This window comes from Pteropus medius, unplaced genomic scaffold (assembly GCF_902729225.1).
Source record: "Pteropus medius unplaced genomic scaffold, Ma_sr-lr_union100, whole genome shotgun sequence".
NCBI lineage: Eukaryota > Metazoa > Chordata > Mammalia > Chiroptera > Pteropodidae > Pteropus > Pteropus medius.
In genome coordinates this window covers 7955410-7979023 of record NW_024349799.1, presented here as the reverse complement: position 1 = coordinate 7979023, position 23614 = coordinate 7955410, and the positions used below count along the sequence as shown (strand labels likewise).

The 23614-nt window shown below is 39.1% G+C and overlaps 1 protein-coding gene and 1 pseudogene across 15 annotated transcripts in view; one reads left to right on the top strand and one right to left on the bottom strand.

Moving 5' to 3' along the window:
• Nucleotides 1-20171, top strand: part of SYNRG (synergin gamma) — a 68098-nt gene extending 47927 nt beyond the window's left edge. For 5 of the 15 annotated variants that reach the window (XM_039885901.1, XM_039885900.1, XM_039885911.1 and 2 more), the window contains 8 exons: nucleotides 238-831; nucleotides 1932-2095; nucleotides 2914-2967; nucleotides 3461-3557; nucleotides 5439-5587; nucleotides 17987-18097; nucleotides 18390-18481; nucleotides 19507-20171. In XM_039885901.1, the coding sequence (XP_039741835.1) occupies nucleotides 238-831; nucleotides 1932-2095; nucleotides 2914-2967; nucleotides 3461-3557; nucleotides 5439-5587; nucleotides 17987-18097; nucleotides 18390-18481; nucleotides 19507-19696 (1451 nt within the window). In that variant the 3' untranslated portion in view covers nucleotides 19697-20171. Of the gene's footprint in view, nucleotides 1-237; nucleotides 832-1931; nucleotides 2096-2913; nucleotides 2968-3460; nucleotides 3558-5438; nucleotides 5588-9524; nucleotides 12008-15361; nucleotides 15512-17986; nucleotides 18098-18389; nucleotides 18482-19506 lie in introns of those variants that run through there. The other 10 variants (XM_039885907.1, XM_039885904.1, XM_039885906.1 and 7 more) reach the window with 9 other exon arrangements.
• A 588-nt stretch (nucleotides 20172-20759) lies between these two features.
• LOC120621310 (uncharacterized) lies at nucleotides 20760-20875 on the bottom strand (annotated as a pseudogene).
• Nucleotides 20876-23614: the final 2739 nt, after the last annotated feature.

Genomic DNA, 23614 nt, shown 5'->3' with positions numbered 1-23614 from the left:
AAAAAAAAAGACTCTTTGTAGCTAAATATAAATGCCAGTTCAAGGCTAATGTGGATTTTTAAAGATCAGATTTTACAGCCCAACTCCTTTAATTTTAGTACAAGTTCTAAATTTAGTTAACTCCAACATAGCATAAAACTAATCAAATATGCTAGACATTTTGCTTCTGTAGAGTTTAGGGCATTTTGCCTAAATCGTGAGCTTGCCTCTAATTGTGGGGTCTTATTTCCCTTTCAGATATAGAGGACTTAAAATATGCTGCTTTTGGAACCTGCAGTAGCAATTTTGCAGTGAGCACACTTACGAGCTATGACTGGTCAGACAGGGATGATGCATCTCAGGGCAGAAAACTCTCTCCATTTGTCCTCTCAGCAGGAAGCAGATCCTCCTCAGCCGCCTCAGTTCTTCCAAAGAAAGAGACTTCATTTGGCAGCTCTGAAAACATCACCATGACATCTCTGTCCAAAGTCACAACCTTCACAAATGAAGATGCTCTTCCAGAGACTACCTTCCCAGCTTTTGCTAACTTGAAGGATGCGACTTCTCAGACCAGTGAGCAAAAGGAATATGAAAGCAGAGACTATCAAGAATTCACAAGACAGGACTTGCCTTCAAGTGAACAGAACCAAGAGGCCGCGTGTACTAGCCCAGCTTCCAGCAGTGCTTCTCACGACACCCCCAAAGAATGTTTAGATGACTTTGGAGAGTTTCAAAGCGAAAAGCCCAAAATCAGCAAATTTGACTTTTTAGTGGCCAATTCACAAAGCAAAATGAAATCCAGTGAAGAAATGATCAAAAGCGAGCTGGCAACCTTTGACCTTTCTGTTCAAGGTGAGTAGCTTTCAACATAAATTTTACTGTCACGGTTTCTTCTACTGAGGCGTTAGATGTTCTTTCTTAGAATAAAAAGTTGGTCCTTGCTTTAACAGGAATTAGATTTTCCAGTGTTTGAAACCCAATCTATTATCGATAGCTGTTAAAAAGCAAGGTTTCCCTGAGGCTGAGCTGAAGTCAAACCAGTATCCCTCACATAACTGCATTTGGAGCTAAGCACACAGTCTGTTGTTCATTAGCTGGTTTAGTCAGAGGTGTGCTATGTTAAATGAACCAGAGAAATGGATTTGATCCACTTGTGGGCAAGTTAGCTCTGCTCTTGTTCCCTGGCTACAGACTGTATCTTTTAAATCAGAGGCTGCCATGTGGCAGCTTTACATCTGGATTCGGTCTGCAGACTTGTTTGGACTGACCCACAAAGAAAGTTTATGAATGTGTGAGGCAGTAACAAATATGTAAAAACCCTGAGATTTCGCAATCTAGATCTCTAGCTTTTCTTAAAAAGTAATATCTAGCAATACTAGGCCTGCCTTCCCACCTCTGGCAAATCGGCAGGAGCTGAGTAGCAGTCCCCGCTCTGGTAGATGAGGTATTCTCTCCCCAGTGTCACAGGCCCTTCCACTTCCTATCTCCAGCTAACTTTACTTCCCTGTTCTCTGAAGGCATTTGAGTTTGCCCCCTCTGCTTTAAGCTCATTTTGATGGAAGGGATCATTGACATCCATTAGATTGAGAGAGTATGTAGGAGATTGGTATGAATTTATAAGTGATGGCTGGAAGAGCAATACAACTCGTATGCACTGATATTTAGAAAGACACTAATCCTCCAGACTCCAATGACTCTGCATTTAGAATTATGGAAGAATTATGATAAATCAGGGAAGAGTAATCGAGGAAATTAAAGGCAGGAAATCCAAGCAGGAGAGAACAATGGAAAGGATTCAACATATAGCTTGTCAGACAGAATGAATAAGTGTGGTGTTTCTGAATGCCTCGACATAAACATCTAAAGAAAGAGGTCATGTTAGCAAGCAAGAGCCTATGCTTGAACTAAGCTGAGTAATCAAAACCTTTAACTGTGCCATCCACTTCTCCCAGGATCACATAAGAGGAGTTTGAGCCTTGGCGATAAAGAAATAAGCCGTTCTTCTCCTTCTCCGGCTTTGGAGCAGCCTTTCAGAGACCGTTCCAACACTCTGAGTGAGAAGCCCGCTCTGCCTGTCATCCGTGACAAGTACAAAGATCTGACAGGAGAGGTAGAGGTGAGTGAGGTAGTTTTCCACAGGGAGCAAGTAAAAGACCAGCTGGGCACTGAGGGCCCCAGGAAAAAATGCTTGCAACTTTCACATGGGGACACAAGGGGCAGAGAGTCACAAGGCACTGGACATAAAATATGTAATTAAAGTGAGAGAATGGTGACATTAGTCTTGGATGAAAATACCTCCCAGATGTGGCATCTACTGAAAGTAGTTAATAACCTTAAAAACTGAAATTATTCGTGGGACTTCACAAGGAGGGATGTGTTTAAGGGAATTCTTTTTGAGCACTTAGATTTTATCATTTTAGTGAATGGCAAAACATGAAAATAGAAGAGAAAGGGAAATATTCTGGATCTTCTCAGTGTTTATGTCTGCTGCATCTTAGTCCTATGCTGTCTTCCTCCTGCAGCTAACACTCTTAGCTCTCCTTCTTCCTACCCCCATTGTCATACCATGTGCGTGGGTGTGCACACACACACAGCATCTTAACTGGAAAGCTGGTGGTTTGATATGGGCTCTTGTGTTAGACCACCTGCGTGGTGAGTACCTTTGGAGAAATTTACACTAACTCTAGAAAAAATGAGGCAACAGTTGCAGACGGAAGCTGCTCCAAAACATTTCCCTGGAATTTACAAGTCATGTGCTTGGAAGTTACATTTATTAGTAATTTTAGATAGTCATTAGTGGGTTCATAAGATAAACTGTGCTTGAACTAGAGTGATTTTACTAAAAAGGAAAGTCTTCCAGTGCTCTCTGAATTGACAGTTATAGAGGATTCCATACTTGCCCTTTTAACCCAGTTCTTTTTATAAAATTCACAGGAGAATGAGAGATACGCATATGAATGGCAGAGATGCCTGGGGAGTGCCCTAGATGTGAGTATGTCACTTTCGTGGTGTTTCACCCATATGTAAGTGCTGTCATGTGTCATTTTGCCTTCTCCTTGATTCATTTGAATGGACAGAAGCAAACTAGAAGAGAGCCCTACCTCGATGGCCTTCTGCAAAGTGAAGCTCTATGGAAAGTCGTATATCTTAAGTGAAGCTTCTTTCACATTCGTAAAACCACTGGTTCATTCATCTGTCACTGTATTTAAGAAATAACAAAACAGTATCATTAATTCTGCCTAAATGAAAATAATATTTAAGCTAAAAAAAACCCCTGTCTTTCCTCTTCTGAAAAAATGGGGGATTGTTTCTTCAAGTTTAAAATTAAATTCTCAGATTTGTTTCAGTATAGTCATATACACACATCAGTTAGTCATGCTTTATCACACCTGGCTTTTCCAGAGGGTTTTCTAGTAATAGGAAATTGATTTGCAATGACTTTTCTTGATTATATAAGGTGATGTGATTTTATTTCTTGTAGGTCATTAAGAAAGCAAATGATACCTTAAATGGAATCAGTAGTAGTTCAGTGTGCACAGAAGTAATTCAGTCAGCTCAAGGCATGGAATATTTATTAGGTATGTTCTTTTTTTTTTTTTTTTTTTTGTATGTTTTATATTTTTCTTATTCAAAGTCATGACACTTTGAAATATTTTTACTCTTCCCTTATGTTACGTTGTATAATCTTGGTCTCTCAAGATACATATATATGATTTCACTAAGTAAGTAGCATCTACATTTGTAAATAAGACACTTAAGTCATAATCAGTAACAGCTGTTTGACTTAAGGTCTCTAGGGCCAAGTTTCTCAGTCCCTGTTATAACATGATAGCAACAACGTAAAATTACATCTGTTACTGGTTTCTGGTTTATCAAAGAGTCCGAACTAGGCGAGGCATTAAAATGAAATCACTGGGTCTCCAATCAGTGCCTTACCGTACATTGTCCATTCTTCCTCTCTACTCCTTCATGACATCACAGATATCTTAACTTCCTGGTGACCTTCAGTGATTGGCCATCTCATTCCAGCTTGAAACCTCAATCTCTGTCTAATTCAGTGTTCTTCCCCTCCCCAGGCTCAGGTGGCCAGACCTGCGTACAGTGGATCCCAATCTTTTTCAGATCTTTACTCAAATGTCACCTTCTAATGAGTTTTTCCTTGGCCTCCCTTACCCATATGTATGTATGCCCTCTCCTCATCCTGGTACTCCCTATCCCTTTCCCTTCTAGATTTTCTCCCTAGCCTTATCACCTTTAATATCTTATGTGTTCTACTTTTTGTTCTTGTTTATTATCTGCCTCCCTCCACTAGACTAATCCTCTAAGAGGGGAGGGATTTTGGCCTGTTTTTTCGCTGCTGTGCCTCTAGCACCTAGTCTAGTGCCTGGCACATAGTAGTCACTGAAAAATATTTGCTGGATGAGTGGATATAGAAGGGATGTGGTCTCTCCTTTACTCCTGCCACCTCACTCTAGTTCCACTTACCTACCCAGACAGGCACAATTCTACTGCATAAGCAGATGTTCACCAGGTAATAGAGTGCCTGTCTTTCCTCCTAGTAGGTTTCCTAGTACCTATGAAAGATTGTCTTAGAAGCTCCCTTACTTGGCTTAGTTTGAGCAGTAATTCCTGCCCTTCCCCTGGGAAAGGAAGAGGAAAAGCCATAGTGTATATACACAGGGCTGATGTGGACCACTCCAAAGACCCCCTGGAGTTCTTCCAGTGCTCTCTTATAGAGGCTGGGTTAGGGATTGTGGATGTGTCTGGTGGCCGTCCTTAGAATGGAGAGATACTTGGCACCTATCTCCCTTGCTTGAAGAGTTCGGCCACAATTCAGAGACCACAAGAAAAGAACTGTTCTGTGCCCTATTAAGTGTATAAAAGATACATGAAGCCACAGAGTCTGTAAATCCTTTGGCCATTTAGAATAGCAAGATATTTCTTAATTACTTTGTGATGATATTGACATTCAGATTCTTTTAAACTTTTAATATTCTCATTTTTAGCAAGTTTAATGGTATTTCCCAAATTTAAACAGGTAAAAGAAGCCAGAAAAAAAAAATAGCTAATACTTGCATAATGCCTACTGTTCTACAGACTCTGTTCTAAGCCTTTTGCAGTACTAACTCATCTAATCCTCTCAACCATCCTTTCAGGAGGTACTACTATTATCCCAGTTTTACAGATGAGGTAACTAAGGCACAGAGAGGTTACACAGCTAGTAAGTGACCGAGCTGCGATTTGAACCAAAGCAGTATAGCTCTAGAGTCTGCTCTTACCAGTCAATTATTCTGAAGCACTGAGAGGCAGATTGGTCCCAAAGAATAGTAGGTTCACTTTTGTCCAGATATAATCCTTATTTCCAACTAAGATATCAGCAAGCAGTGATGCTGCCTTGTCTTGCTCATCTCTTTCTCTACACTTCCAGCATCTAACTCTCTACTATCTCACCCTGTCAGGTGTTGTTGAGGTGTACAGGGTAACCAAACGCGTCGAGCTGGGGATAAAAGCCACTGCAGTGTGTAGTGAGAAACTCCAGCAATTGCTAAAGGACATCGATAAAGTATGGAATAACCTAATCGGCTTCATGTCACTTGCCACACTCACGGTAAGACAATTCAGCAGTTACTTTCCTTTCTAGAAACCTAAGTTGTAAAGCAGAGTGTATGTTCCTACAATGGCACATATTAGAAGATGAAGGTGCCCACTGGATCATGTTATGTTAAAGGAAGGAGAGAACATATGTATAGTTAGCTGACTAGAGCCAGTTTGGCTTCTGGATAGCTTCTAGGCCAGTTGTACCTAAAAAATAAAATAGAGTGTAGGAAAACATTCACTCTTAATCACATCCTTCTTAATTCATATACGTATATATATGCTTTGCAAAGCATTGGTTTGAGTTGCTTCCTTTGCACTTCTAGCTATTTATGTCCTCATATGTGTGTCCTTTTAAAAAAAACTGTATGATATGTCTTGTTGCTATCCTGTGGTTCATTTAGCCTTTTTTTTGATCCTTGGATTATTTTCATTTTTTCCTGTTATAAATAGTTGTACTCTTAACATATTTAAACAAATGGCTGTTCCTCCTTTTGGGGATATAGTTCTTCCAAGAGCATGTGCAAGGTCAGAGTGTATGATTGCACACGTACATACATTCATGCCTACATAGCTGCTGTTGCACTTGGTCCATGGCTTTCCAGAGAGCATGAGCTAGTTGATAGTGCTACTAGCAGTTTTTAAGTATTAATTTCTTTACATTGCGCTCTAGCTTTCTTTGTCAATTTCATAATTTAACAAGTGTGTAAATGATTCCCTAAAGGTGTTTTTTACATTTCTTTCATTTCCTGAGAGGCTATCCAGTGTTCCAAATAATAATTTACTATTATTTCCTTTATATGTAAACTGATCATCTGTTTCTTTTGACCATTTGACCATTTATTCGATGAAATATGGTTGACCTTACTTATTTCATATTCGTAATAGAGTTACACACTCATGGGTATGTACACACATACACATTTGTGCTAGTAAGCTTTTATCAGTTATTCTTTCCTTTTCTATTTCTTTCCCCCTTTTTACATTTTATTGAGTGAAACCGTTTTATTTTTATATATTCACACCTATTCAGTTTGTCTCTGATAATATGCATTATTTCACAATAGTCGGAAATTTATCTTCCTTCTCCAGCTGGAATAAATATACTGTTCCATTTTCTTTTTTTCTTTCTTACATTTAACTATATGACCCATCAGAATGGGATCGCAGCATTGTGGTAGGAAGCAATTCTTCCCTCACTGTACTGATAATTAGGCGGGTACCCAGCTACCCCAACAACACATCTTAAACAGCAAATCCTCTCTCCATTGTTATGTTGCTTATGGTTTGTAATATTAAGTTCTTAAAGAGTTTAAGTCGTTTCCAAAATCTCTATTTTGTTCCCTTGGACTATTTTTTAATTTATAAGCTAAAGATTATACAGTTTGGGTAATTATTTTTTTTTTAAATACTGTTCTGGCCAATATAATAAAAAATTAAGTATAAATATTTGAAAAGAAGAGATGAAATTATGTTTATTCGGTGATGTGAAATACTTCCAGAAATCCGAATTCAAGAGGTTAAATTTAATGAGTTTGGCAAAAATGTATAGCATTCTTACATATTAACAATAGTTAGAAAATATAAAATGGAAAACTTTTTTTTAAATATATTAAATCATTCAGGCCTTTATCACTTCTGACCACATAGCTAGGGTTACTGGTTTATTTTTTTATCCTCTATCAATCTGTTCTGCACATCACTACTAGGTATTTCTTTCTAAAATGCAAATCTGATCATGTTATTTAAATCCCATTTAAAATCCTGCAGTGGGCTCTCTGTGGTCTTCAGGATCAAGTTTAAATTCCTTAGCTCAGTATATAAGGTCTTTTCTATCACTTGGACTGTCCTTGGCTCTCTTTCTCTTTTAGACTGCTTCTCCCTCTGGGCTCTACGTCATTTCCCCGACAAGTCATTCCAAAGAGCCCTTCCGTCTGAATTAGATGCCCTCCCTCTGTGTGTCCACAGCATATTTCTCTCTATCATAGTTCTTATCACACTTGTTGATAATTGTGTGTTTACTTGTTTTCTTGCCCACTAGCTTGTCAGCTCCTTAACAGCCAGACTGTGGCCTTTATTTCTTTGTGTTCTAACACAGTGCTAGGTGGGACTTTTTACTTTTTATCTTATACTTTTTTTAACTTTCCGATTTTTTTCAAACTAGATATTCATGTTTTTGTATCTCATAGTTTTAATAACTAGTGCAGATTTTTTAAATAAACGGATGAGAAAAATGAAACAAAGGGCAAATGAAAGTGGAGAAGATGAGATAAAGCCAGGGATAAAGTTAAGTGTACGAAAATGTGCTTTTAACATGCTTGCCTTTGCTAGCTGTAGAGTCGACTTGACCTTTCCTAGGAATTAATGTGAATAGGAGATGATCAGTTCCATGATTCACTGTGTTCGTAACATAAAAATAAACCCACGATTCAGGAGAAGCATAATTATTCCTAATTTTACTAATATCAGAACTCTTTTTTGTGGACTCTCGTAAAGAGGAAACTAATGAAACCTACGGTTTCTTCAAATATCCTTTCAGTAAATAAAGCAACAGGTTTCCTTGAGTAGTTTCTTATGAAATCTCAACATAGGCAAATGGCATAGCTCCAAGTACAAATTAGTTGAAGTCATTCTAAATGTGAAAAAAATAGACTAAATGGTAAATAAGAAAGTGTGGCAGTACATACTGATGGGCTCATGTCTGTGCTCTGTAAAGAAAACATAACAAATCAATGAGAAATATACCAGCATCCCAGTAAAATCAGTAAAAACTTGAAGTGATTCATAAAAGGGGAGACATAGTTAATCAGTAAACATTAATTCAAATTGAAACTAGATTTCATGTTTTATCTACTAATAAGTCCAGTTTTTGTTTGGTTTATTTGAATCCTGATAGCGTCAGTGTGGTAAAATGCATAATATTCCCTAGGGAATTTATTAGAAAATATAAATAGGTACCACCCTATGCAAAAGGTATTTAGCAATATGCTTTCCTCCTGCCTGTGAACTCCTTGAGGACAGGGACCAAGACCACATTTTGTTCATCTTTTGTTCTTGATCAGAGCACAGCCAGGCGCTGCATAAATACCCAGTAAAAGTTGAGTGAATTAAAGGACTTAAGAAACATTCAGAGGGGTTGACTCAGTAATTCCATTTCTAGGAAAACTTCCTATAACAACAGTTCTAAATACAGCTCTCAAAAAGAAAAAAGGTAAATGCACAAATCATTCTTTGTAAAAGTGAAAAAATGGAAATAATCTGAAAGTTTAAATCTACAGGATTAGTCAAGTAAATTGTGTGACTCTTCATAGTAGGATGTTATGCAATCATTTTTTAAAAGGGCACAGAGTTTGGAATAACACAGAGTTGTTACTTACAGGGCTGGAAGAAAATTTGCCAAAATGGTAATAGGGTTCTGTGTGGGTGATGAAACCCTGGATTTTTAAAATATTTCTAAACTCCAGCTGTGAATGAAGTTTGTTGGCTCGTGATATATGCGAGGATGCCAATGAGGCTGTGGGACAGAGAAGGATGTGTTACCAGTTGTTTATTCAGTGTGTTACCTTTGCATTGTTGACATTGCAGTTTACCAGTTGTGTATCATAGTTCAGGGTGTTATATTTGCAATTCATCAGAGCCTCTCTGTTCAGTCTTGCAAAGGTCTTACCTCAAAACCCATTTGTTCCATGTTTTTACGGCAAAAAGGTATCTAAGACCAAGCATTAGGAATCTCGAGATCAGTATGTGTCTGAGTCTCTCCTAATTCACCTTCTGCTTCCTAACCTTGTGTTAATACGAACTATATTAAGCCTGAATATCATCATCATCATTAGCCAGCTTTTACTGAGTGCTTGCTGTGTGCTAGACCCTGTTCTTCGCCCTTTATAAAGATGTAATTAATACTCACAAAAGTCTCGAGGGTAGATGCTATTATTCTCCTCCCTTTACAGATGAAGAAACTGCGGCACAGAGATATTGGTGAGATCTAGATTCAGTCCGAAAGTCAGAAGTCTTCTTTTTCAACCACTACACTCTGTTGCCTCCTTGAAATGGGCAAGCTGGGTGGGTAAAACCAGAGATGGGCAAAAGTCTTTCGGTGGAGAGTGGGTAGTTATTTGGCATCAAGGTTAATGAGATGAAACACCAGGAGTCTATCTGGCAGCAACTTGATAAACAGTCAAGTTCTTTTCCCTGGTTTATATCCCAGGACTATAGAGTAGCTTAAAAGCTTCCCATTTTCCATTTAGATTTTAAGGTTCTTTGTTTTGGTGGCAGTCAGTTTCTCATTGTAATTAACATTTTGAAAACTAGATTTCTATACAAACCCTCAAGTCAACCAGCTATCCCTTCTCTTCTGGTGCTGTTAGAAAACAATGGCTGTGATTGCAAAGCATCTCTCTTTGCCATGCGCTCTTTGAAAAAAAGGTACCACAAAAGACCAAGTGGATTAACCAAACTTATTATGTATTAGTTCTTTTTAATTTGGGGCAAAGGATAATTGGGGAGAATCCTGGCCTGGATTGCTGTCACTGTGTTTACTTCTCAAGGTAACTGCTGTCACTGATGAGCTGGAAGCCAGTTTCATCCTTGTCCATCTTCCTAGACTTTCAAGCTGCTGCAGTACTACAGCTGCTCATGAGAAAGCCTTGCCTTCTAGGCTCTGCCCCTCTAGGCTGGTCGGTCGGCCTGTCCATCCGTCCTTCCTTCCTGTCTGCCTGCCTTTTTTGTTAATATACGTATATAGTAAAATGCAAAAATCTTAGTTATACCATTTGACGAGTTTTGACAAATGCTTACCCCATGTAACCTATGCCCCTATGAAGATGTAGATTATTCCATCACTTTAGAGAGTTTCCTTACACTCCCTTTTTGTCATCACTCCACTCAGAAATAATCCATGTTGAGTTTTTTACACCAAGAATTGATTTTGTTCAGGTCTTTTTTTAAAAAGCCATAGAATTAGATTCTGTGATATTGAAAAAAGCCTATTGGGTTTGGTCACCCACCTAGCCTGTTCTCATACGGTGGTTCTAAATCCCTCAGTGTGGTAAAACGTGAGAGGGAAATGGGAAAAGTGGCCAGGCGTCCCGGCCCTCTCCTCCAGACTCCTATTAGGAACATCCACTTCCAGCATCCATGTCTACAAAGTGAGTTTATCTGACATTTCTGTAGGCACCAGGTAAGGGTATAGACATGAGTTAGTCTGCAACTAGACAACACAGGAATGCACTGCAGGTTGTATATGAACACCACTGAGTATTCTTTTCTCTAATTACCATGCTTTTCCAGTTGTAATTGCTTTTCTCGCTAGGTTAGCTGTGACAGAACAATCATTCTCTGCTCAGATATTTTTTCTGATTATACCATATCATTTCTTCTTGATAACTGGTAGGTTCTTGGTCTATAAAACTTGAATTGCTCACAGCATGAAGATTAATGTACATTCTACAGAGGATGTGTAAGGTTTAAATTGTCATGAAGAAGCTATTACTCTAAAAATAGGTGCATAAATGTAAATGACACAAACCAACATCTATATATTTCAATTCAGTTAGAACAAAACTATACAAACTCCAAGGGCTCTGGATTAGAGGCTCGGAGCAGGGAAATCACTAGAATTAGAGACTTGATTTGAGATTGGATGGGAATCTTTTAACTCTTTACACCATTGCTTCATTTTAGGTAGAATTTAAAGTTCCTTAACGAACCAAATTGCCACAGTCAGCTCTTTGACACTGATACTAATATAATAGTCACTGTTTATTTCGCACCTAGAACCTGCCACGTGTTGTGCTATATGCATTGCATTCATAACAACCCCATGATGTCAATAGTATAATCCCCATTTCTATAAGTGAAGAAATTGGGGTTCAGAGATGAAACTTGCCTGAAACTGACGAATCTGGGATTTAAATGCACAGCATCGTTTAAAAATTCTTTATTCTTCCTATCATGTTAGTCCCAGCTTCTGAGATCATAAAAAAGACTCATTCCCCTGAAGACCCCATGAAATGATTCCCATCAGAAGATGGCTGCATTGCTTTTCTCCAGCGCAGAAGTCCCAGAATGCTGTCGCTGCATTGCAGTCGTGATGCCTGGGCTGAGGGAAGCAGAGTACACAGTCCTAAACTCCAAACCGTGGTTCCTTAATATTTACTTAAGCTGCAAGTTATACTAGCAAAGTTTTATATTCCCCTTTCCTTTTAATACCCTCTTTATCCATGGACTCAAACTCCCTCTTGTGGTAGAAGCATGTCTCCTCTGGGCACAGACTGCAGGAACTCAGGTAAAAATGGTCTGTTTTAGTGAAGCGAGTGAATTGTTATCTGAGGGTTTTATCTTATATATGTGGGTTGTAGTACAGTAGGTTTGGAACAAAGAGATACTCAGTCTCGGAAAACAAAACTAATCAGCTTTGCCATGTAAAATCTACGAAAAAAGACAGGACTTATTCTCCTGGCCTCTAGTCAATTGAAAATCACACAGGCCCTTTGATTCCACTATTATCCTTGGTATAATACAAATTCTTTTGTGCTTCTTTTCAATGAGAAATAAGCAGTGAATTTCAGAGTACTTACTTCCTATTGCTGTGGCATATCAGGAGAACAGTTTATTTTTAATAATGACAGCATCTTTGTCATCTTGCCAGTCTGCACAGTGTTTTAGAGACAGAATCTTCATGTCTCCGCATGGCTATCCTCAGTTGACAGAAGGTGGATATGGTTGGTAGAATAATGCCCCCACTCCAAAGATGTTCCCATCCTAATCCCTAGAACCTATGAATTTGTTACTTTATATGGTGGTAAGGATTTTGGAGCTGTGATTAAGTTAAGGGTCTTTAAATGGAGAGCTTACCCTGGATCATCTGTTAGACCCAGTGCCATCACAAGAATCCTTATAAGAGGAGGACAGGAGAGTGAGAATAAGAAAAAGCAGCATGACAGTCGAAGCAGAGACAGAAAGATTGGCAGATGCTGCGTTATTGGCTTTGAAGATGAAAGACGGGACCATGATCCAAGAAATATGCAGGCGGGCTCTAGAAACTAAAAAAGGCAAAGAAACAGATTCTACCCTAGAATTTCCAGAAGAAATGCAGCGTTACCAAATCATTTTAGAATTCTGACCTCTAGAACTGTAAGAGAATAAACTTATGTTGTTTTAAGCAACTAAATTTCTGCTAATTTCTTATAGCAGCAATAGGAAAAGTTACACAAAACACTATAGCCAAGAGATTACATTGTGACCAAAACCAAAGTCTAAAATTGTAGAATCTGTGTCTACGTCATTCTTTATATCAGTCAAATTAAGCTATAGGTTATGCTGCGGTAACAGCTAACCCCCCACCCCCAACCCACCTTTGCCATGTAAAACAACAAAGCTTTATTTCTTGCTGCTGCTACATGCCCGTCTCAGTTTGGATGGGTCTCTTGTGCCATGTCCTTTTCACTCAGAGACCTAGGTTGATGGAGCCTCCACCATGTGAAACATAGCTGGTCACCATGGGAGAGTCAAGGGAACGTGACAAATAACACATTGGTCTTAAAGGCTTCCTTCAGAAGTGACACACGTGACTTATCCTCACAGTCTATTGACCATGGCAAGTTACACAGCCATGCCTAATTTAAGGGAATAGGGAAAGCCCTTTGTCCAGAAGAAGAAGAATGAAAATATTGAAGAACAGTAATTACTACCAAAGTCTTCTTCCTTAATAAGGATTTTCTTGGACATCGTTTTAGTAGTTTATTATTAGCTAAAGATTCAGGATTATATATCCTAGTCTGGCTCTGGGACTTGTCAATGTATAACATAACTATTTTTTCAGTCTTTATTAAATGCATGAAATACTCGCCAATTAGAGTAAGTGATGTTCAATTAAGGAGGCATGTAGAGGGCATACCTTATAGAATTACTGCCATTGGTGGGTGTCACACTGTTACTGTGTACTATAACCAACCCCCTGCTTATAAATGTGTATTTATAAAGGTTAATTTTATTATTTGAAAGATTAACTTGACCATAGAGTAATTTATGCAGAGCCTTATAATTTTCACTGGAAAATTACAATATGACCTTTTCATTTGTTTCCTTTATGCCTTTGGTAAATAGATATTAAAGGGCTTTCATTTGATTGATTTTAAGATTCACGGTTTTCCCAGATTCTAATTATTTCTCAAATAGCCCTTACTCAGTAACATGAAAAATATCTATAATGGATATTATAGGTATGCTACTATATTTTTAACCTCTTCAAAAGTTTGTTAGACTTTATTTACCAAAGTGAGTAATTGTGGTAATCATTTAGAGTATTTCATCCTTTCCAGAGCACTTTTTTATGTATCTCTGAGGGCCCCAATACTAACTGAAGGAGGTAAGTAGGGCAAACGAAATTGTTACCATTTTACAAATGACAGACTTGTACAGCAAACAAATGATAGTACCACCTGCTTCTAGGTTTGACCAGAGTGGCCATGATTGCACTAAAAAAGAAAAGAAAAATCATCCTGTGGATTAGCTAAGGCCATGTAGGTTTATTTCAGTCACCTACATAAGAGCCCTCAGGCACACAGTTTAAACATCCACCTCCCCTTTATTTGAGAACTGCCTACCTTTCCTTCCTTAGGTGTGATGTAGATGGATTCAGCTCAGGTTAGTTTAAGAAACTAGTTTAAGGTTGGTTTAAGGTTAGTTTGTGGAGTTAGTACATGGTTTGTTGTTTCAAATTAGAAAAGAATGGGGAAGCATATATATAATCTATACATTTTAGGGAGGAGCCTTTTTTTTCCTGGGGAAGAGTAATGCAATTTTGCAAATATAAAAGTGTAGTAATTCTTTAGTGGTTGAGTCTAAAATAACATTTCTAGAGAAAAGGTTAGTACTGCAGATTAAACCTAAACTAGAGGAAATGTAGCTATTTTTTGACAGGAATTTGCCATCATCCTGGGTCACCTCAGTATCCATGAGGTCAAATCAGCCAACACGGTAGGCTCCCAGATCCTTGACAACTGGACTCCAGGACCCTGGTCTCCATTTCATTTCAGCCACCCATTTACATGATTATACTGGACTGTGTTATCACATCAAATTGCAGTACCTGTGCAATCCTAAATTCAGACGTCTTTCTGAGTCCAAATTGGTAACCTTCCAAGTTTCTCACACTTGCCTTGCACGGCTCTTATTTTTGGTTCTCAAGACAGGACAATTGTTTGATCTTTTCACTTGGTTCCTGTCGGCTCCCTTTCATCTTCATTTCCTTTCCTAATGCTTAGTTCTTAGCTTTTGAGGTTGTTTACGTCTGTCCTAAGACAACCAGCTATCTTGGTTTGCTCAGGCCCCGGGGGATTTCCTCAGAGCTAAAACTGGAACAGTTTTGCACAAATCAGGAGGTTGGTCACCCTAGTCTATTATATCCATATGTGGACATACTATATGATAGCACTGTAAGGAACCTCTTCCCAACTGCGTGTTCAGTGACAACACATTGGTAACTTGAAATCAGCCATGGTGGGGAGTGGAGGGGGAGTATTTTTACCATGGAAATCAGCAGGTGCTGCAAATCAGGACTTGATTTGTTGATTGTCTAGACTGAGAAGGTTCTAGAGAAAATGTTAGTACTGCAGATTAACCCTAAAAAGTGTGCTGTGTCTGTAGCCATTATGTTGCGAATAGTACAAAAAGTTGAAGAAGCATTCTCCAGCATTCGAGAACTATTATCTGATTCAGTAAAGAACACTCACATGTTTGATAGATGAGTGAAACTCTGAATTATGTCTTTGCTGTTTCACTTTAGTCTAATCTCTAACATGAAAATATCAACATTCACGATAGAACTACACTGTTTCATGAAAGCAAGCATAGGTTGACAATGGATCAAAGAGCTGGACAAAAATTCTCAAAGAAAGCATTCTGTGAAAAGTAAGCAACTATATAGAATTTGCAATAAAGATGATTATATATTTTATTGTTTGTAAATTGTGTACTACACATCCTTTATATCAATAAAATTTATAATAAACATGTAATTGTGTGTTTGTGTATATATGTATTTGTGTGTATACATACATACTTTTTCCTCTTTTAGTAGTTCTCAGTGGTGGGAGAGGAGGGCTATTTTGCCCCCAAATTGGCCAGGGATCCTGCTAAACAATCTACAATGCAGAGGACAAGTCCCACATTAAAGAATTATCCGGGTTAAGATGTCAGTGGTGCCAATTTTGAGAAACTGTACTCTAGGACATATATAAGCAAAATAAATTGGTTTAGATATAGCTAAAACTTCTTCACATTAAGGATCCAACTCTTCTGAATTGTTTTTTTGCTTTGGTGGGTTTTTATTTTGTTTTGTTATTCAAGTGTTTTTCTGAATGGGGGAATAACTTACATACAATAAAATGAACAGATCTTAAATGTATAATTGGATCAGTTTTGACAAATGCACACGGCCAAGTAGCTCAGACCCCACCAATGTATGGAGTATTTTCAGTCTCCCCCTAAAGTTTCCTCTTGGCCCTTCCCAATCAATTCCCTGATCCGATTCCAAAACATCCACTGATCTGTTTTCCCTCAGTTTCTATCACCATGGTTGTGCCTGTTCTAGAACTTTATATAAATGAAATTAGGTAGTACAGGAATCCCCAACTCCTGGGTCAGTACCGGTCCATGGCCTGTTAGGAACCGGAGCACACAGCAGGAGCACGGTGAGCGGCGGGCAAGAAGCTTCATCTGTATTTGCAGCTGCTCCCCAGCGCTGCCTCTGATCGTCAGGCTTTAGATTCTCATAGCAGCACAGGTCCCTGGTGCCAGAAAGGTTGGGGACCACTGATGTAGTATATTCTGGTGTCTGTTTTCTTTTGCTTAGTATGTTTTAAAATTTCATCTATGTTGTGTGTATCAATTTGACCTCTCATCACTGAGTGATATTCCATTGTATTAATATACCATGTTTTTTTTTTTTAATCTGTATTATTGTTTATAGAAACCTGCTAGTTCCAGTTTTGGCTAATGTGAATAGAGCTGCTATGAACACTTGTACAAGACTTCTGTTAAATATGTTCTTTTCTCTTGGATAAATAGGGATGGAACTGCAAATTCATATACTTTAACTTTTAAGAAATTAACAACTTTCCAAAGTTGGGACATGCCCTTTTAATCATTGGGCTACACTCTCCATATTTTATAGATTTGTTGTAAGAAATAAATTAGATAATGCATGTAAAGAGCTTAGTGTGGTACTTAGCACAAGTAAGGGCTTGACTTATTAGCTATTGTTACGTTTACTCTCTCTAGCTGATAACTTCCAGATCTCTTATTCTTGAGCACTGGGCCTATATATATCCGTCTGCTTTCATAGTATCAGAACTTGGCTGTCCCACAGGCAGCTCCAACCTATATGAAACTGAGCTCTTCAAAACTCCATGCCCAACCCTGGTGCTGCTCTCATGTGCCTAATTATAAGAGCAGTCGCCCAAGCCTCTCCCCTCCTCGCACGTCTAACAGATGACCCAGGCCTGTTGAGTCTACTGCCTTAATAGCTCTTTCATGGGTCCATTTCTCTCCATTGCCCACTGTTGCTGTCTTAGTTCTGACCTTCGGTCTCTTGGAGCGCTGCAGCAGCCTTGTAATTGAGACCCATACTTTGAAGATTGTCACACCCAGTTCACTGCGGACACTGCAACCAGAGGTGTCTGTCCATAATACAAACCTGGTCCTGTCATGATCTGATTAAAACCCCTAATGGCTTCCCCAGATAAAGTCTCAACCCTTTACATTCCTTTCAAGGCCCTATGTTCCAATTTCATTTCCTACCTCCTTTTGTAAGGTTGGCTCCTACCCCCTAGATTACTTCCCATATCCAGTCTTTTGTTTAGAGGTCTTTGCCTGGGCTGCTTGTTCTACATAGTATAAACATACTTCCCTCCCCTACCGCATTCACCCAATCCCCTTTACTGAACTTATACTTATCAAGACTCAGCCAAATGTTTCTGAATTCGAGGAAGCATTCTCTGCCATCAAGCTCCTTTCCCTTTGGGTTGGGATAAGTGACCCCACCCCTTGTATGCCTGGCACTCAGTACTTTCCCCTATATAGCTCTTGTCACACTGTGTTGCCTGATACCCACCTGGCCCCCAGCCTAAACTGAGTTCTCAGAGGACAGGGGCCCGTTTTTTGCTCATGTCAGCATCCCTTGTATCTAGACACAGCAGATATGAACCAGTTACACGTTATCTGCATCTCTGTCTTAATTTTGAGTGTGGAAGACAAATCAGTAACTGAAAAATTGACTAATTGTATCGGTGGTACTAGAGAGTTTCCTTAACTTGCTGTTGTTGGACCTCTTGGAGAGGAGTGATAGGGAGTGAAGCCAGGAGCATTTGGAGTTGCTGGACTCTCTTACCCATTTGTCTTGTCCTCACAGCCTGATGAAAAGTCACTGGATTTTTCCTCTTGTATGCTACGGCCTGGTATTAAAAATGCTCAGGAACTTGCTTGTGGGGTGTGCCTTTTGAATGTGGACTCCAGGAGCCGGGTAAGTCACACACTTTCCCCCTCTTAGATGGCAAGCACTTCTGTAACATGACTTGGGGGACACTTCACTACAAGGTCTGTGCCCAGAGGTGGTGGGGATTTTATGAAGCCCTGAAATCTGACTGCAGAAGCAGGTATAGTGTTTCCAAAGGGCAGTGGGAAGCTCTTGAGGGAACGGATGCTGTTCTTCCCTTTCTAACGAGCCTACTGTTCGCATTGTGCCCACAGTCCCCTGTGCACAGTAGGGTGGTAAAGAGAAAAGGTTAGTTAGACTAATAAGGATTTGTTTGTAGGCAGGAGGCCCTATTCTGGGAATTCTGTTGACCTTATGGTTTCAACGTTATTTCAGAAAGAAGAGAAGCCTGCAGAAGAACATCCTAAAAAAGTATGAACCAGTTACACATTATCTTAGCGTCTCCATCTTAATTTTGAGTGTGGAAGGCAAATCAGATGATTGTACTGCCATCCTGAACCGTTCCAGTCATGAGTGCTTTTCTGAGTCATCTTTGTTCCCATGTTTGATTTAATCAACTAACACGTCTGTGTGGATCCACTTCGGTCTTGTTTGCATGCTTGTGTCTCATAATTGGCTTCTGGTGTTGTGGTTATTTTTCTCTGTGATGAATAGGGTAACAGATGAGCAACTTCCAGAAGACTGGAAGTTGTAGTGACACATAGAATGAGATCAGAGAGCTTCAGGATTTGGCCATTATCAAACAAAAACAAATTGTTTGGGTTTTAGAGTTTTATTTATTTGTTTACTTGTGCTTAAGGAAACACCCCAGGCCGTGGTTGAGGTTAGGACTGGCTGGCTGTAACTTACCTATAAGTGTTACTCATCTGGAAATAATTCATATGTGTCTAACCATTATTTCTCTTTACAAACCCTGTACCTATTTGGACTTTCTAATTATGTCCATTCAGTTCTCAGCTCCCAATGGCATTAGACCCTAAGAGTTTTTAATATTTTGTTTTCTTTCACGATAAGACTGTAATTAGCCACAGAAACTTAAGGGATTGCACATTATAGTCAAATACCAGCCTTAGGGGAAGGGTTTCCTTTATCAGGAGGGATAAAAAGTAGCCACAGCCCTTGGCTATTTTAGTTCTTTATATCATGACACCTCCCTCAGCCCCCATAAACTCTGTCTGCCTTTCCTATGAAAATTGGCCTTCTTTTACTGAAACTAGGTAAAATAGTAAAGTTTTTTTTATACCTTAGCAGCAAAAAAAAAATGAAAAAATAAATTCTTACTGGAATTTCTATAGCCATCTGCTCATCTCAGCTTTTGTGAGTGTGCCAGTTTAGCCTCGGCCTCTGTGACCTGGAGGAGTGTACGTGCTGGTTGCTGATTAGCTCTTAGGTGCAGAAGCCTGACTCGCCCCACATGTCTTTATTATTTCCGGCAGGCCTTCAACTCAGAAACAGACAGTTTCAAGTTGGCATATGGAGGACACCAGTATCATGCCAGCTGTGCCAACTTCTGGATCAACTGTGTTGAACCAAAACCTCCTGGCCTCATTCTGCCTGATTTGCTCTGAAGAGCTCCTCTGTGAAGTACCAGCTGTTTTTTTTTTTTTCTGTCACACCCATGGGTGACAGGGACCAATGAACAGAAGACAAGTACTGCAAAGTTCACCTCTGTGAATCTATATGGAGAATCCCCAAGAGGTGGGGGGCGGGGGAGGTGGAAGCTGCGGAAGTCTCAATCATTCCTACAGACAACCTTTGTCCCTTGGTTCCCACTGCCAGTCTTTGAGATTTGAGATAAAATTGCCCTACCCAAACTGCATGTGGCACCAGCAGTTTGCTGACTCACCTGTAGTTCTCTTAAGATGTTTTAAAATATGTATCACAGTTTTTCTAATCTAAGGACTGATTTGCTGCTGCAGTTGAAACTGTGAAGAATTGACATTCAAAGAAAAATAAATTATTGTTGTAGGACTGGAATTGGCAAGAATGTTTTGAGCCAGTGCTTATTTATATCTAGGTACTTATTGTCCTGTGAAGTAGAGCGCATTTATCTGCATTAAGTGTGTTAATATCTTAAATGAATAAAAACGGGGAATTGTGATTAATCTTATGTTCTTTTTATAGAAGAAATTCTGCTTGTCTCCATTGGACAGTGGCAGGTAGGTGAAGGCAGATTGATCAACTTTGCTGTCACAACGGAACCACTTCTGTACTTCTTTCATTCATTTCTAAAACTATCAATTTTCAAGACTTTTTCTTAAAACATACCTGGGCACTTCACAGTGGGGAAACAATGTTCATTTTGATAAAGGCCCAAATCTTTGTGTATCAGGATGAATATCCTTCCCCTTAGGAGCCTTTACTGAAAACCTTCTGTTTTACCTAATACAAAGACTGTGAACATAGTATTTTTTTTTCAGACAAGATTTGGAAAGGCAGCTGAATGAAATCTCTTTTCAGTGTGGCCTCTGTCTAGATTTCTAGAAATGACTACATAAGGACCAGTACTGCCTGACTCTGCAATGTCCGTGATACCAGAAATTCAGGGTTAGAAGGTGGAGTTCCTGGCCTGGTCAGGCGAGTAGTACGATGTATATCTACAGCAGAGGTATACAAATTAGAAGCAGTGGAAGGAAATTGTTTAAAAATAGCACTGAATTTTATTTTACTATCATTTTTTTATTATTTACGCCTACAGCACCTGGTCTTCCTAGGTGGTCTCCCATCCAAGTACTAACCAGGCCTGACCCTGCTTAGCTTCCGAGATCGGACATTGGACTTGTTCAGGGTGGCATGGCCATAGACCGTGGACTCTGGCTCCACTGGGGCACAAACCCAGGAGCTTCTGCACATAAAGCAGACGAAAAATAGCACGGAATTTTAGAAGGAAAAGGCTCGTGCTCTTTAGGTAATTTTCTTGGCCACTTAACCTGAATACATAAAATCGGGGGGAAAAAAAGCCAAGTGGTCATGAACTGTTGTTATTCCTGGGAAAAGCATTCCAGTCTAGGACACACATTTCTCTGAATTGTTAATTATGTGCTTTTAGAAGAAATTTTGAATCATGTATGTTTCATTTTGTATGACTTAGGTTCTCTGACCTATTTTTATTTGTAAGTTGGTTCGTCTATATAGTTGCTGCTTTGCATAACTATATATTTTTCCCCTCAGGAAAAAACTTGAGGGAATTGTTTTATTCCATATTAAACATTTTACCTCTATCTTCTCCAAGAAAGGTACAGAACATTTTCATTAAACAGCTAGTGATGAGGCTTCTGCTTTACCTTGCTCTGCACCAGAATGCAGAGAAGTGTCGATGAGATGAATGTTTTTCTCCTCTGCTCCAGATAATACCATCTCCAGCTAGTAAGGACTGAGACAGTTGTCTGAATTGTTCCCTTCAGAGCCTTTGCCCTCCACGGAGCTAGTGGAGTATTACTAACAGCACACGTGGGCCAGTTTCTAGCAGGCTTTTTCTGAGGCCTCTGTGCTCCAATTCAGCCTGAGGAGCACCTTGGGTTTTGACATGGCACCAGAATTCCAGGAGGCTTCTAATTGGTCTTGTACATTCCATAATAGACTATGATGAAATCTATCTATGCAATAAGAATGTCACCCAATTTGACAAAATTTACATTGCTGACTTTTTTTGGAAATGCCATATGGACTATTATTCCGTCTCAATGGCCTGTATCAAAACATTTTTAAAAGATTGCTCACCTGCTGACTAGATTGGTTTCCATTTCTAGATGTATTTCAGGATGCTTCAGATAAAATTTCGAAGTATAATTATTGTTGACCTTATTACCAGGTATGGTAGTTTTAGTCACTCCATGGGAGGTGCAAGAGGAAAATATAGAAGCCATCAACAAAAAGCCTTTGCTATGAAAAGTATTCATTACTTTCAGTATGTGTAACAATGGAAATGTTTTATTAGATACCACCAATAAGGACTTGGGGAATGTGGAATATTGTTACACTGATTTTATTATGCAGGTTTATTAAAATGACTCAACACTGCATTCAGCTTCACCTCAGTTCTTGTTAGCCAGGAGCCCAGTGTCCTTGGAAACAGTAACCAAGGTTACTTCATACCGTTTTTGTGCAGGCAGCTTCACTGCACTGTTTGAGTGGCGATTAATAAGCACTTTGTGGGGGGAGGGTTTGTATTTTGCCTTTAAAAATTTTATGGCTTAGTGCGTATATTTTGTCTGGACACGCTTGAGGTAGAAGTGGCACAGGGTTATTAGGATATTATCCATACTTGGTTTTCCCTGTGGCTGTTAGCACTCTATGTGGGTTGCATATGTTAAATTATTTGAATATTTTGTATATGTATTTTTTGTTTAAAGATATCTTCTACTTGCCTTTTATTTAATTACTAGTATGTTCTTAAACTTTGAATAGATTATAGAAATTTGAAATGCTTGCCCTGCACTGGGCATCACCACAAAAATTCCCCTAATACCTTCTGGGTCACACACCTTCCTCTGAGACCAGCTAATACAGTCTGACATTTAGATTAGGAAGGTGCTAGGCTTCCCAAGTCCTAAGAATGATCTTAGTTATGACATTCCAGTAGTGGTGTTTTTTCAGGATTTCTGCAGGAAATTTTATTACTAAGAACATCTGTCACCAGCTGTTTTCTTACTATACTACAATGATTGTGCAGACATAAGCCAGAGACTACCAGGCTTAACAGTTTGCCTTCATTCAGAAGCAGCCATAGCCTCCACAGCCACAGGATTGTTTGGTGGTGGTTCTGATCATGTGTGATGTAACATTTAAGGGTTCCTCTGATTTCCCAAAGAAACTATTAACTTTACTTGAAATTTTCTTTTTAGACTATAAATAGAAGTGGGCAAATGGTATGAAACAAGAAAAGGTAGAATTTAGATGGAAACCACTGCCACACACCAGGTAAAATCTGGATGATTTATATAAATATGCAGCCACTGGTATTATATTTATGGCTTCTTACCAAAATAGAGCAAAAATCTAGAAAGTTATTCCACAGATAAGCTAGCTACAACCTACCTGGCAAATGAAAAAAAGCAAAAAAGCAAAAAAGCAGTGCTGTGGCAAATGGCTCCCCCATCTAAAAGTAAGGGTCAACCTGGTAATAATGCCCAGTGGTTTTTCAGGAACATGGAATAGAGAACTAATTAAACTACCAAGTTCCTAAAGAGTTGTGTTGTCACATTTATTAGGAACAGTGAACTGGATGACATTTCCAAGTTTCAACAAAGCAAGCCATTGTTATCTGTCACTTGTATTAAAGTTTGGTTTAGGGCACTTGTGTGTTAATAATCAAGCAAAGGCACTCCTTTTGTTAACCAATTTCTTTGATGGGGGATTGACTGACTGCTTTTGTGCACTTATTACCGAGACAAATGAAAACCATCTTTTATCAGAGTGTGCACTCTATGCTATTTTCCACTGTTCTAGCACTGTGGATGATATTAATATCTGCCCATCTGCAAGGATGTGAAACAATGACAAGATTCAGCTGGGATGTCTATTTTAAGTAACGTTCATTACTGT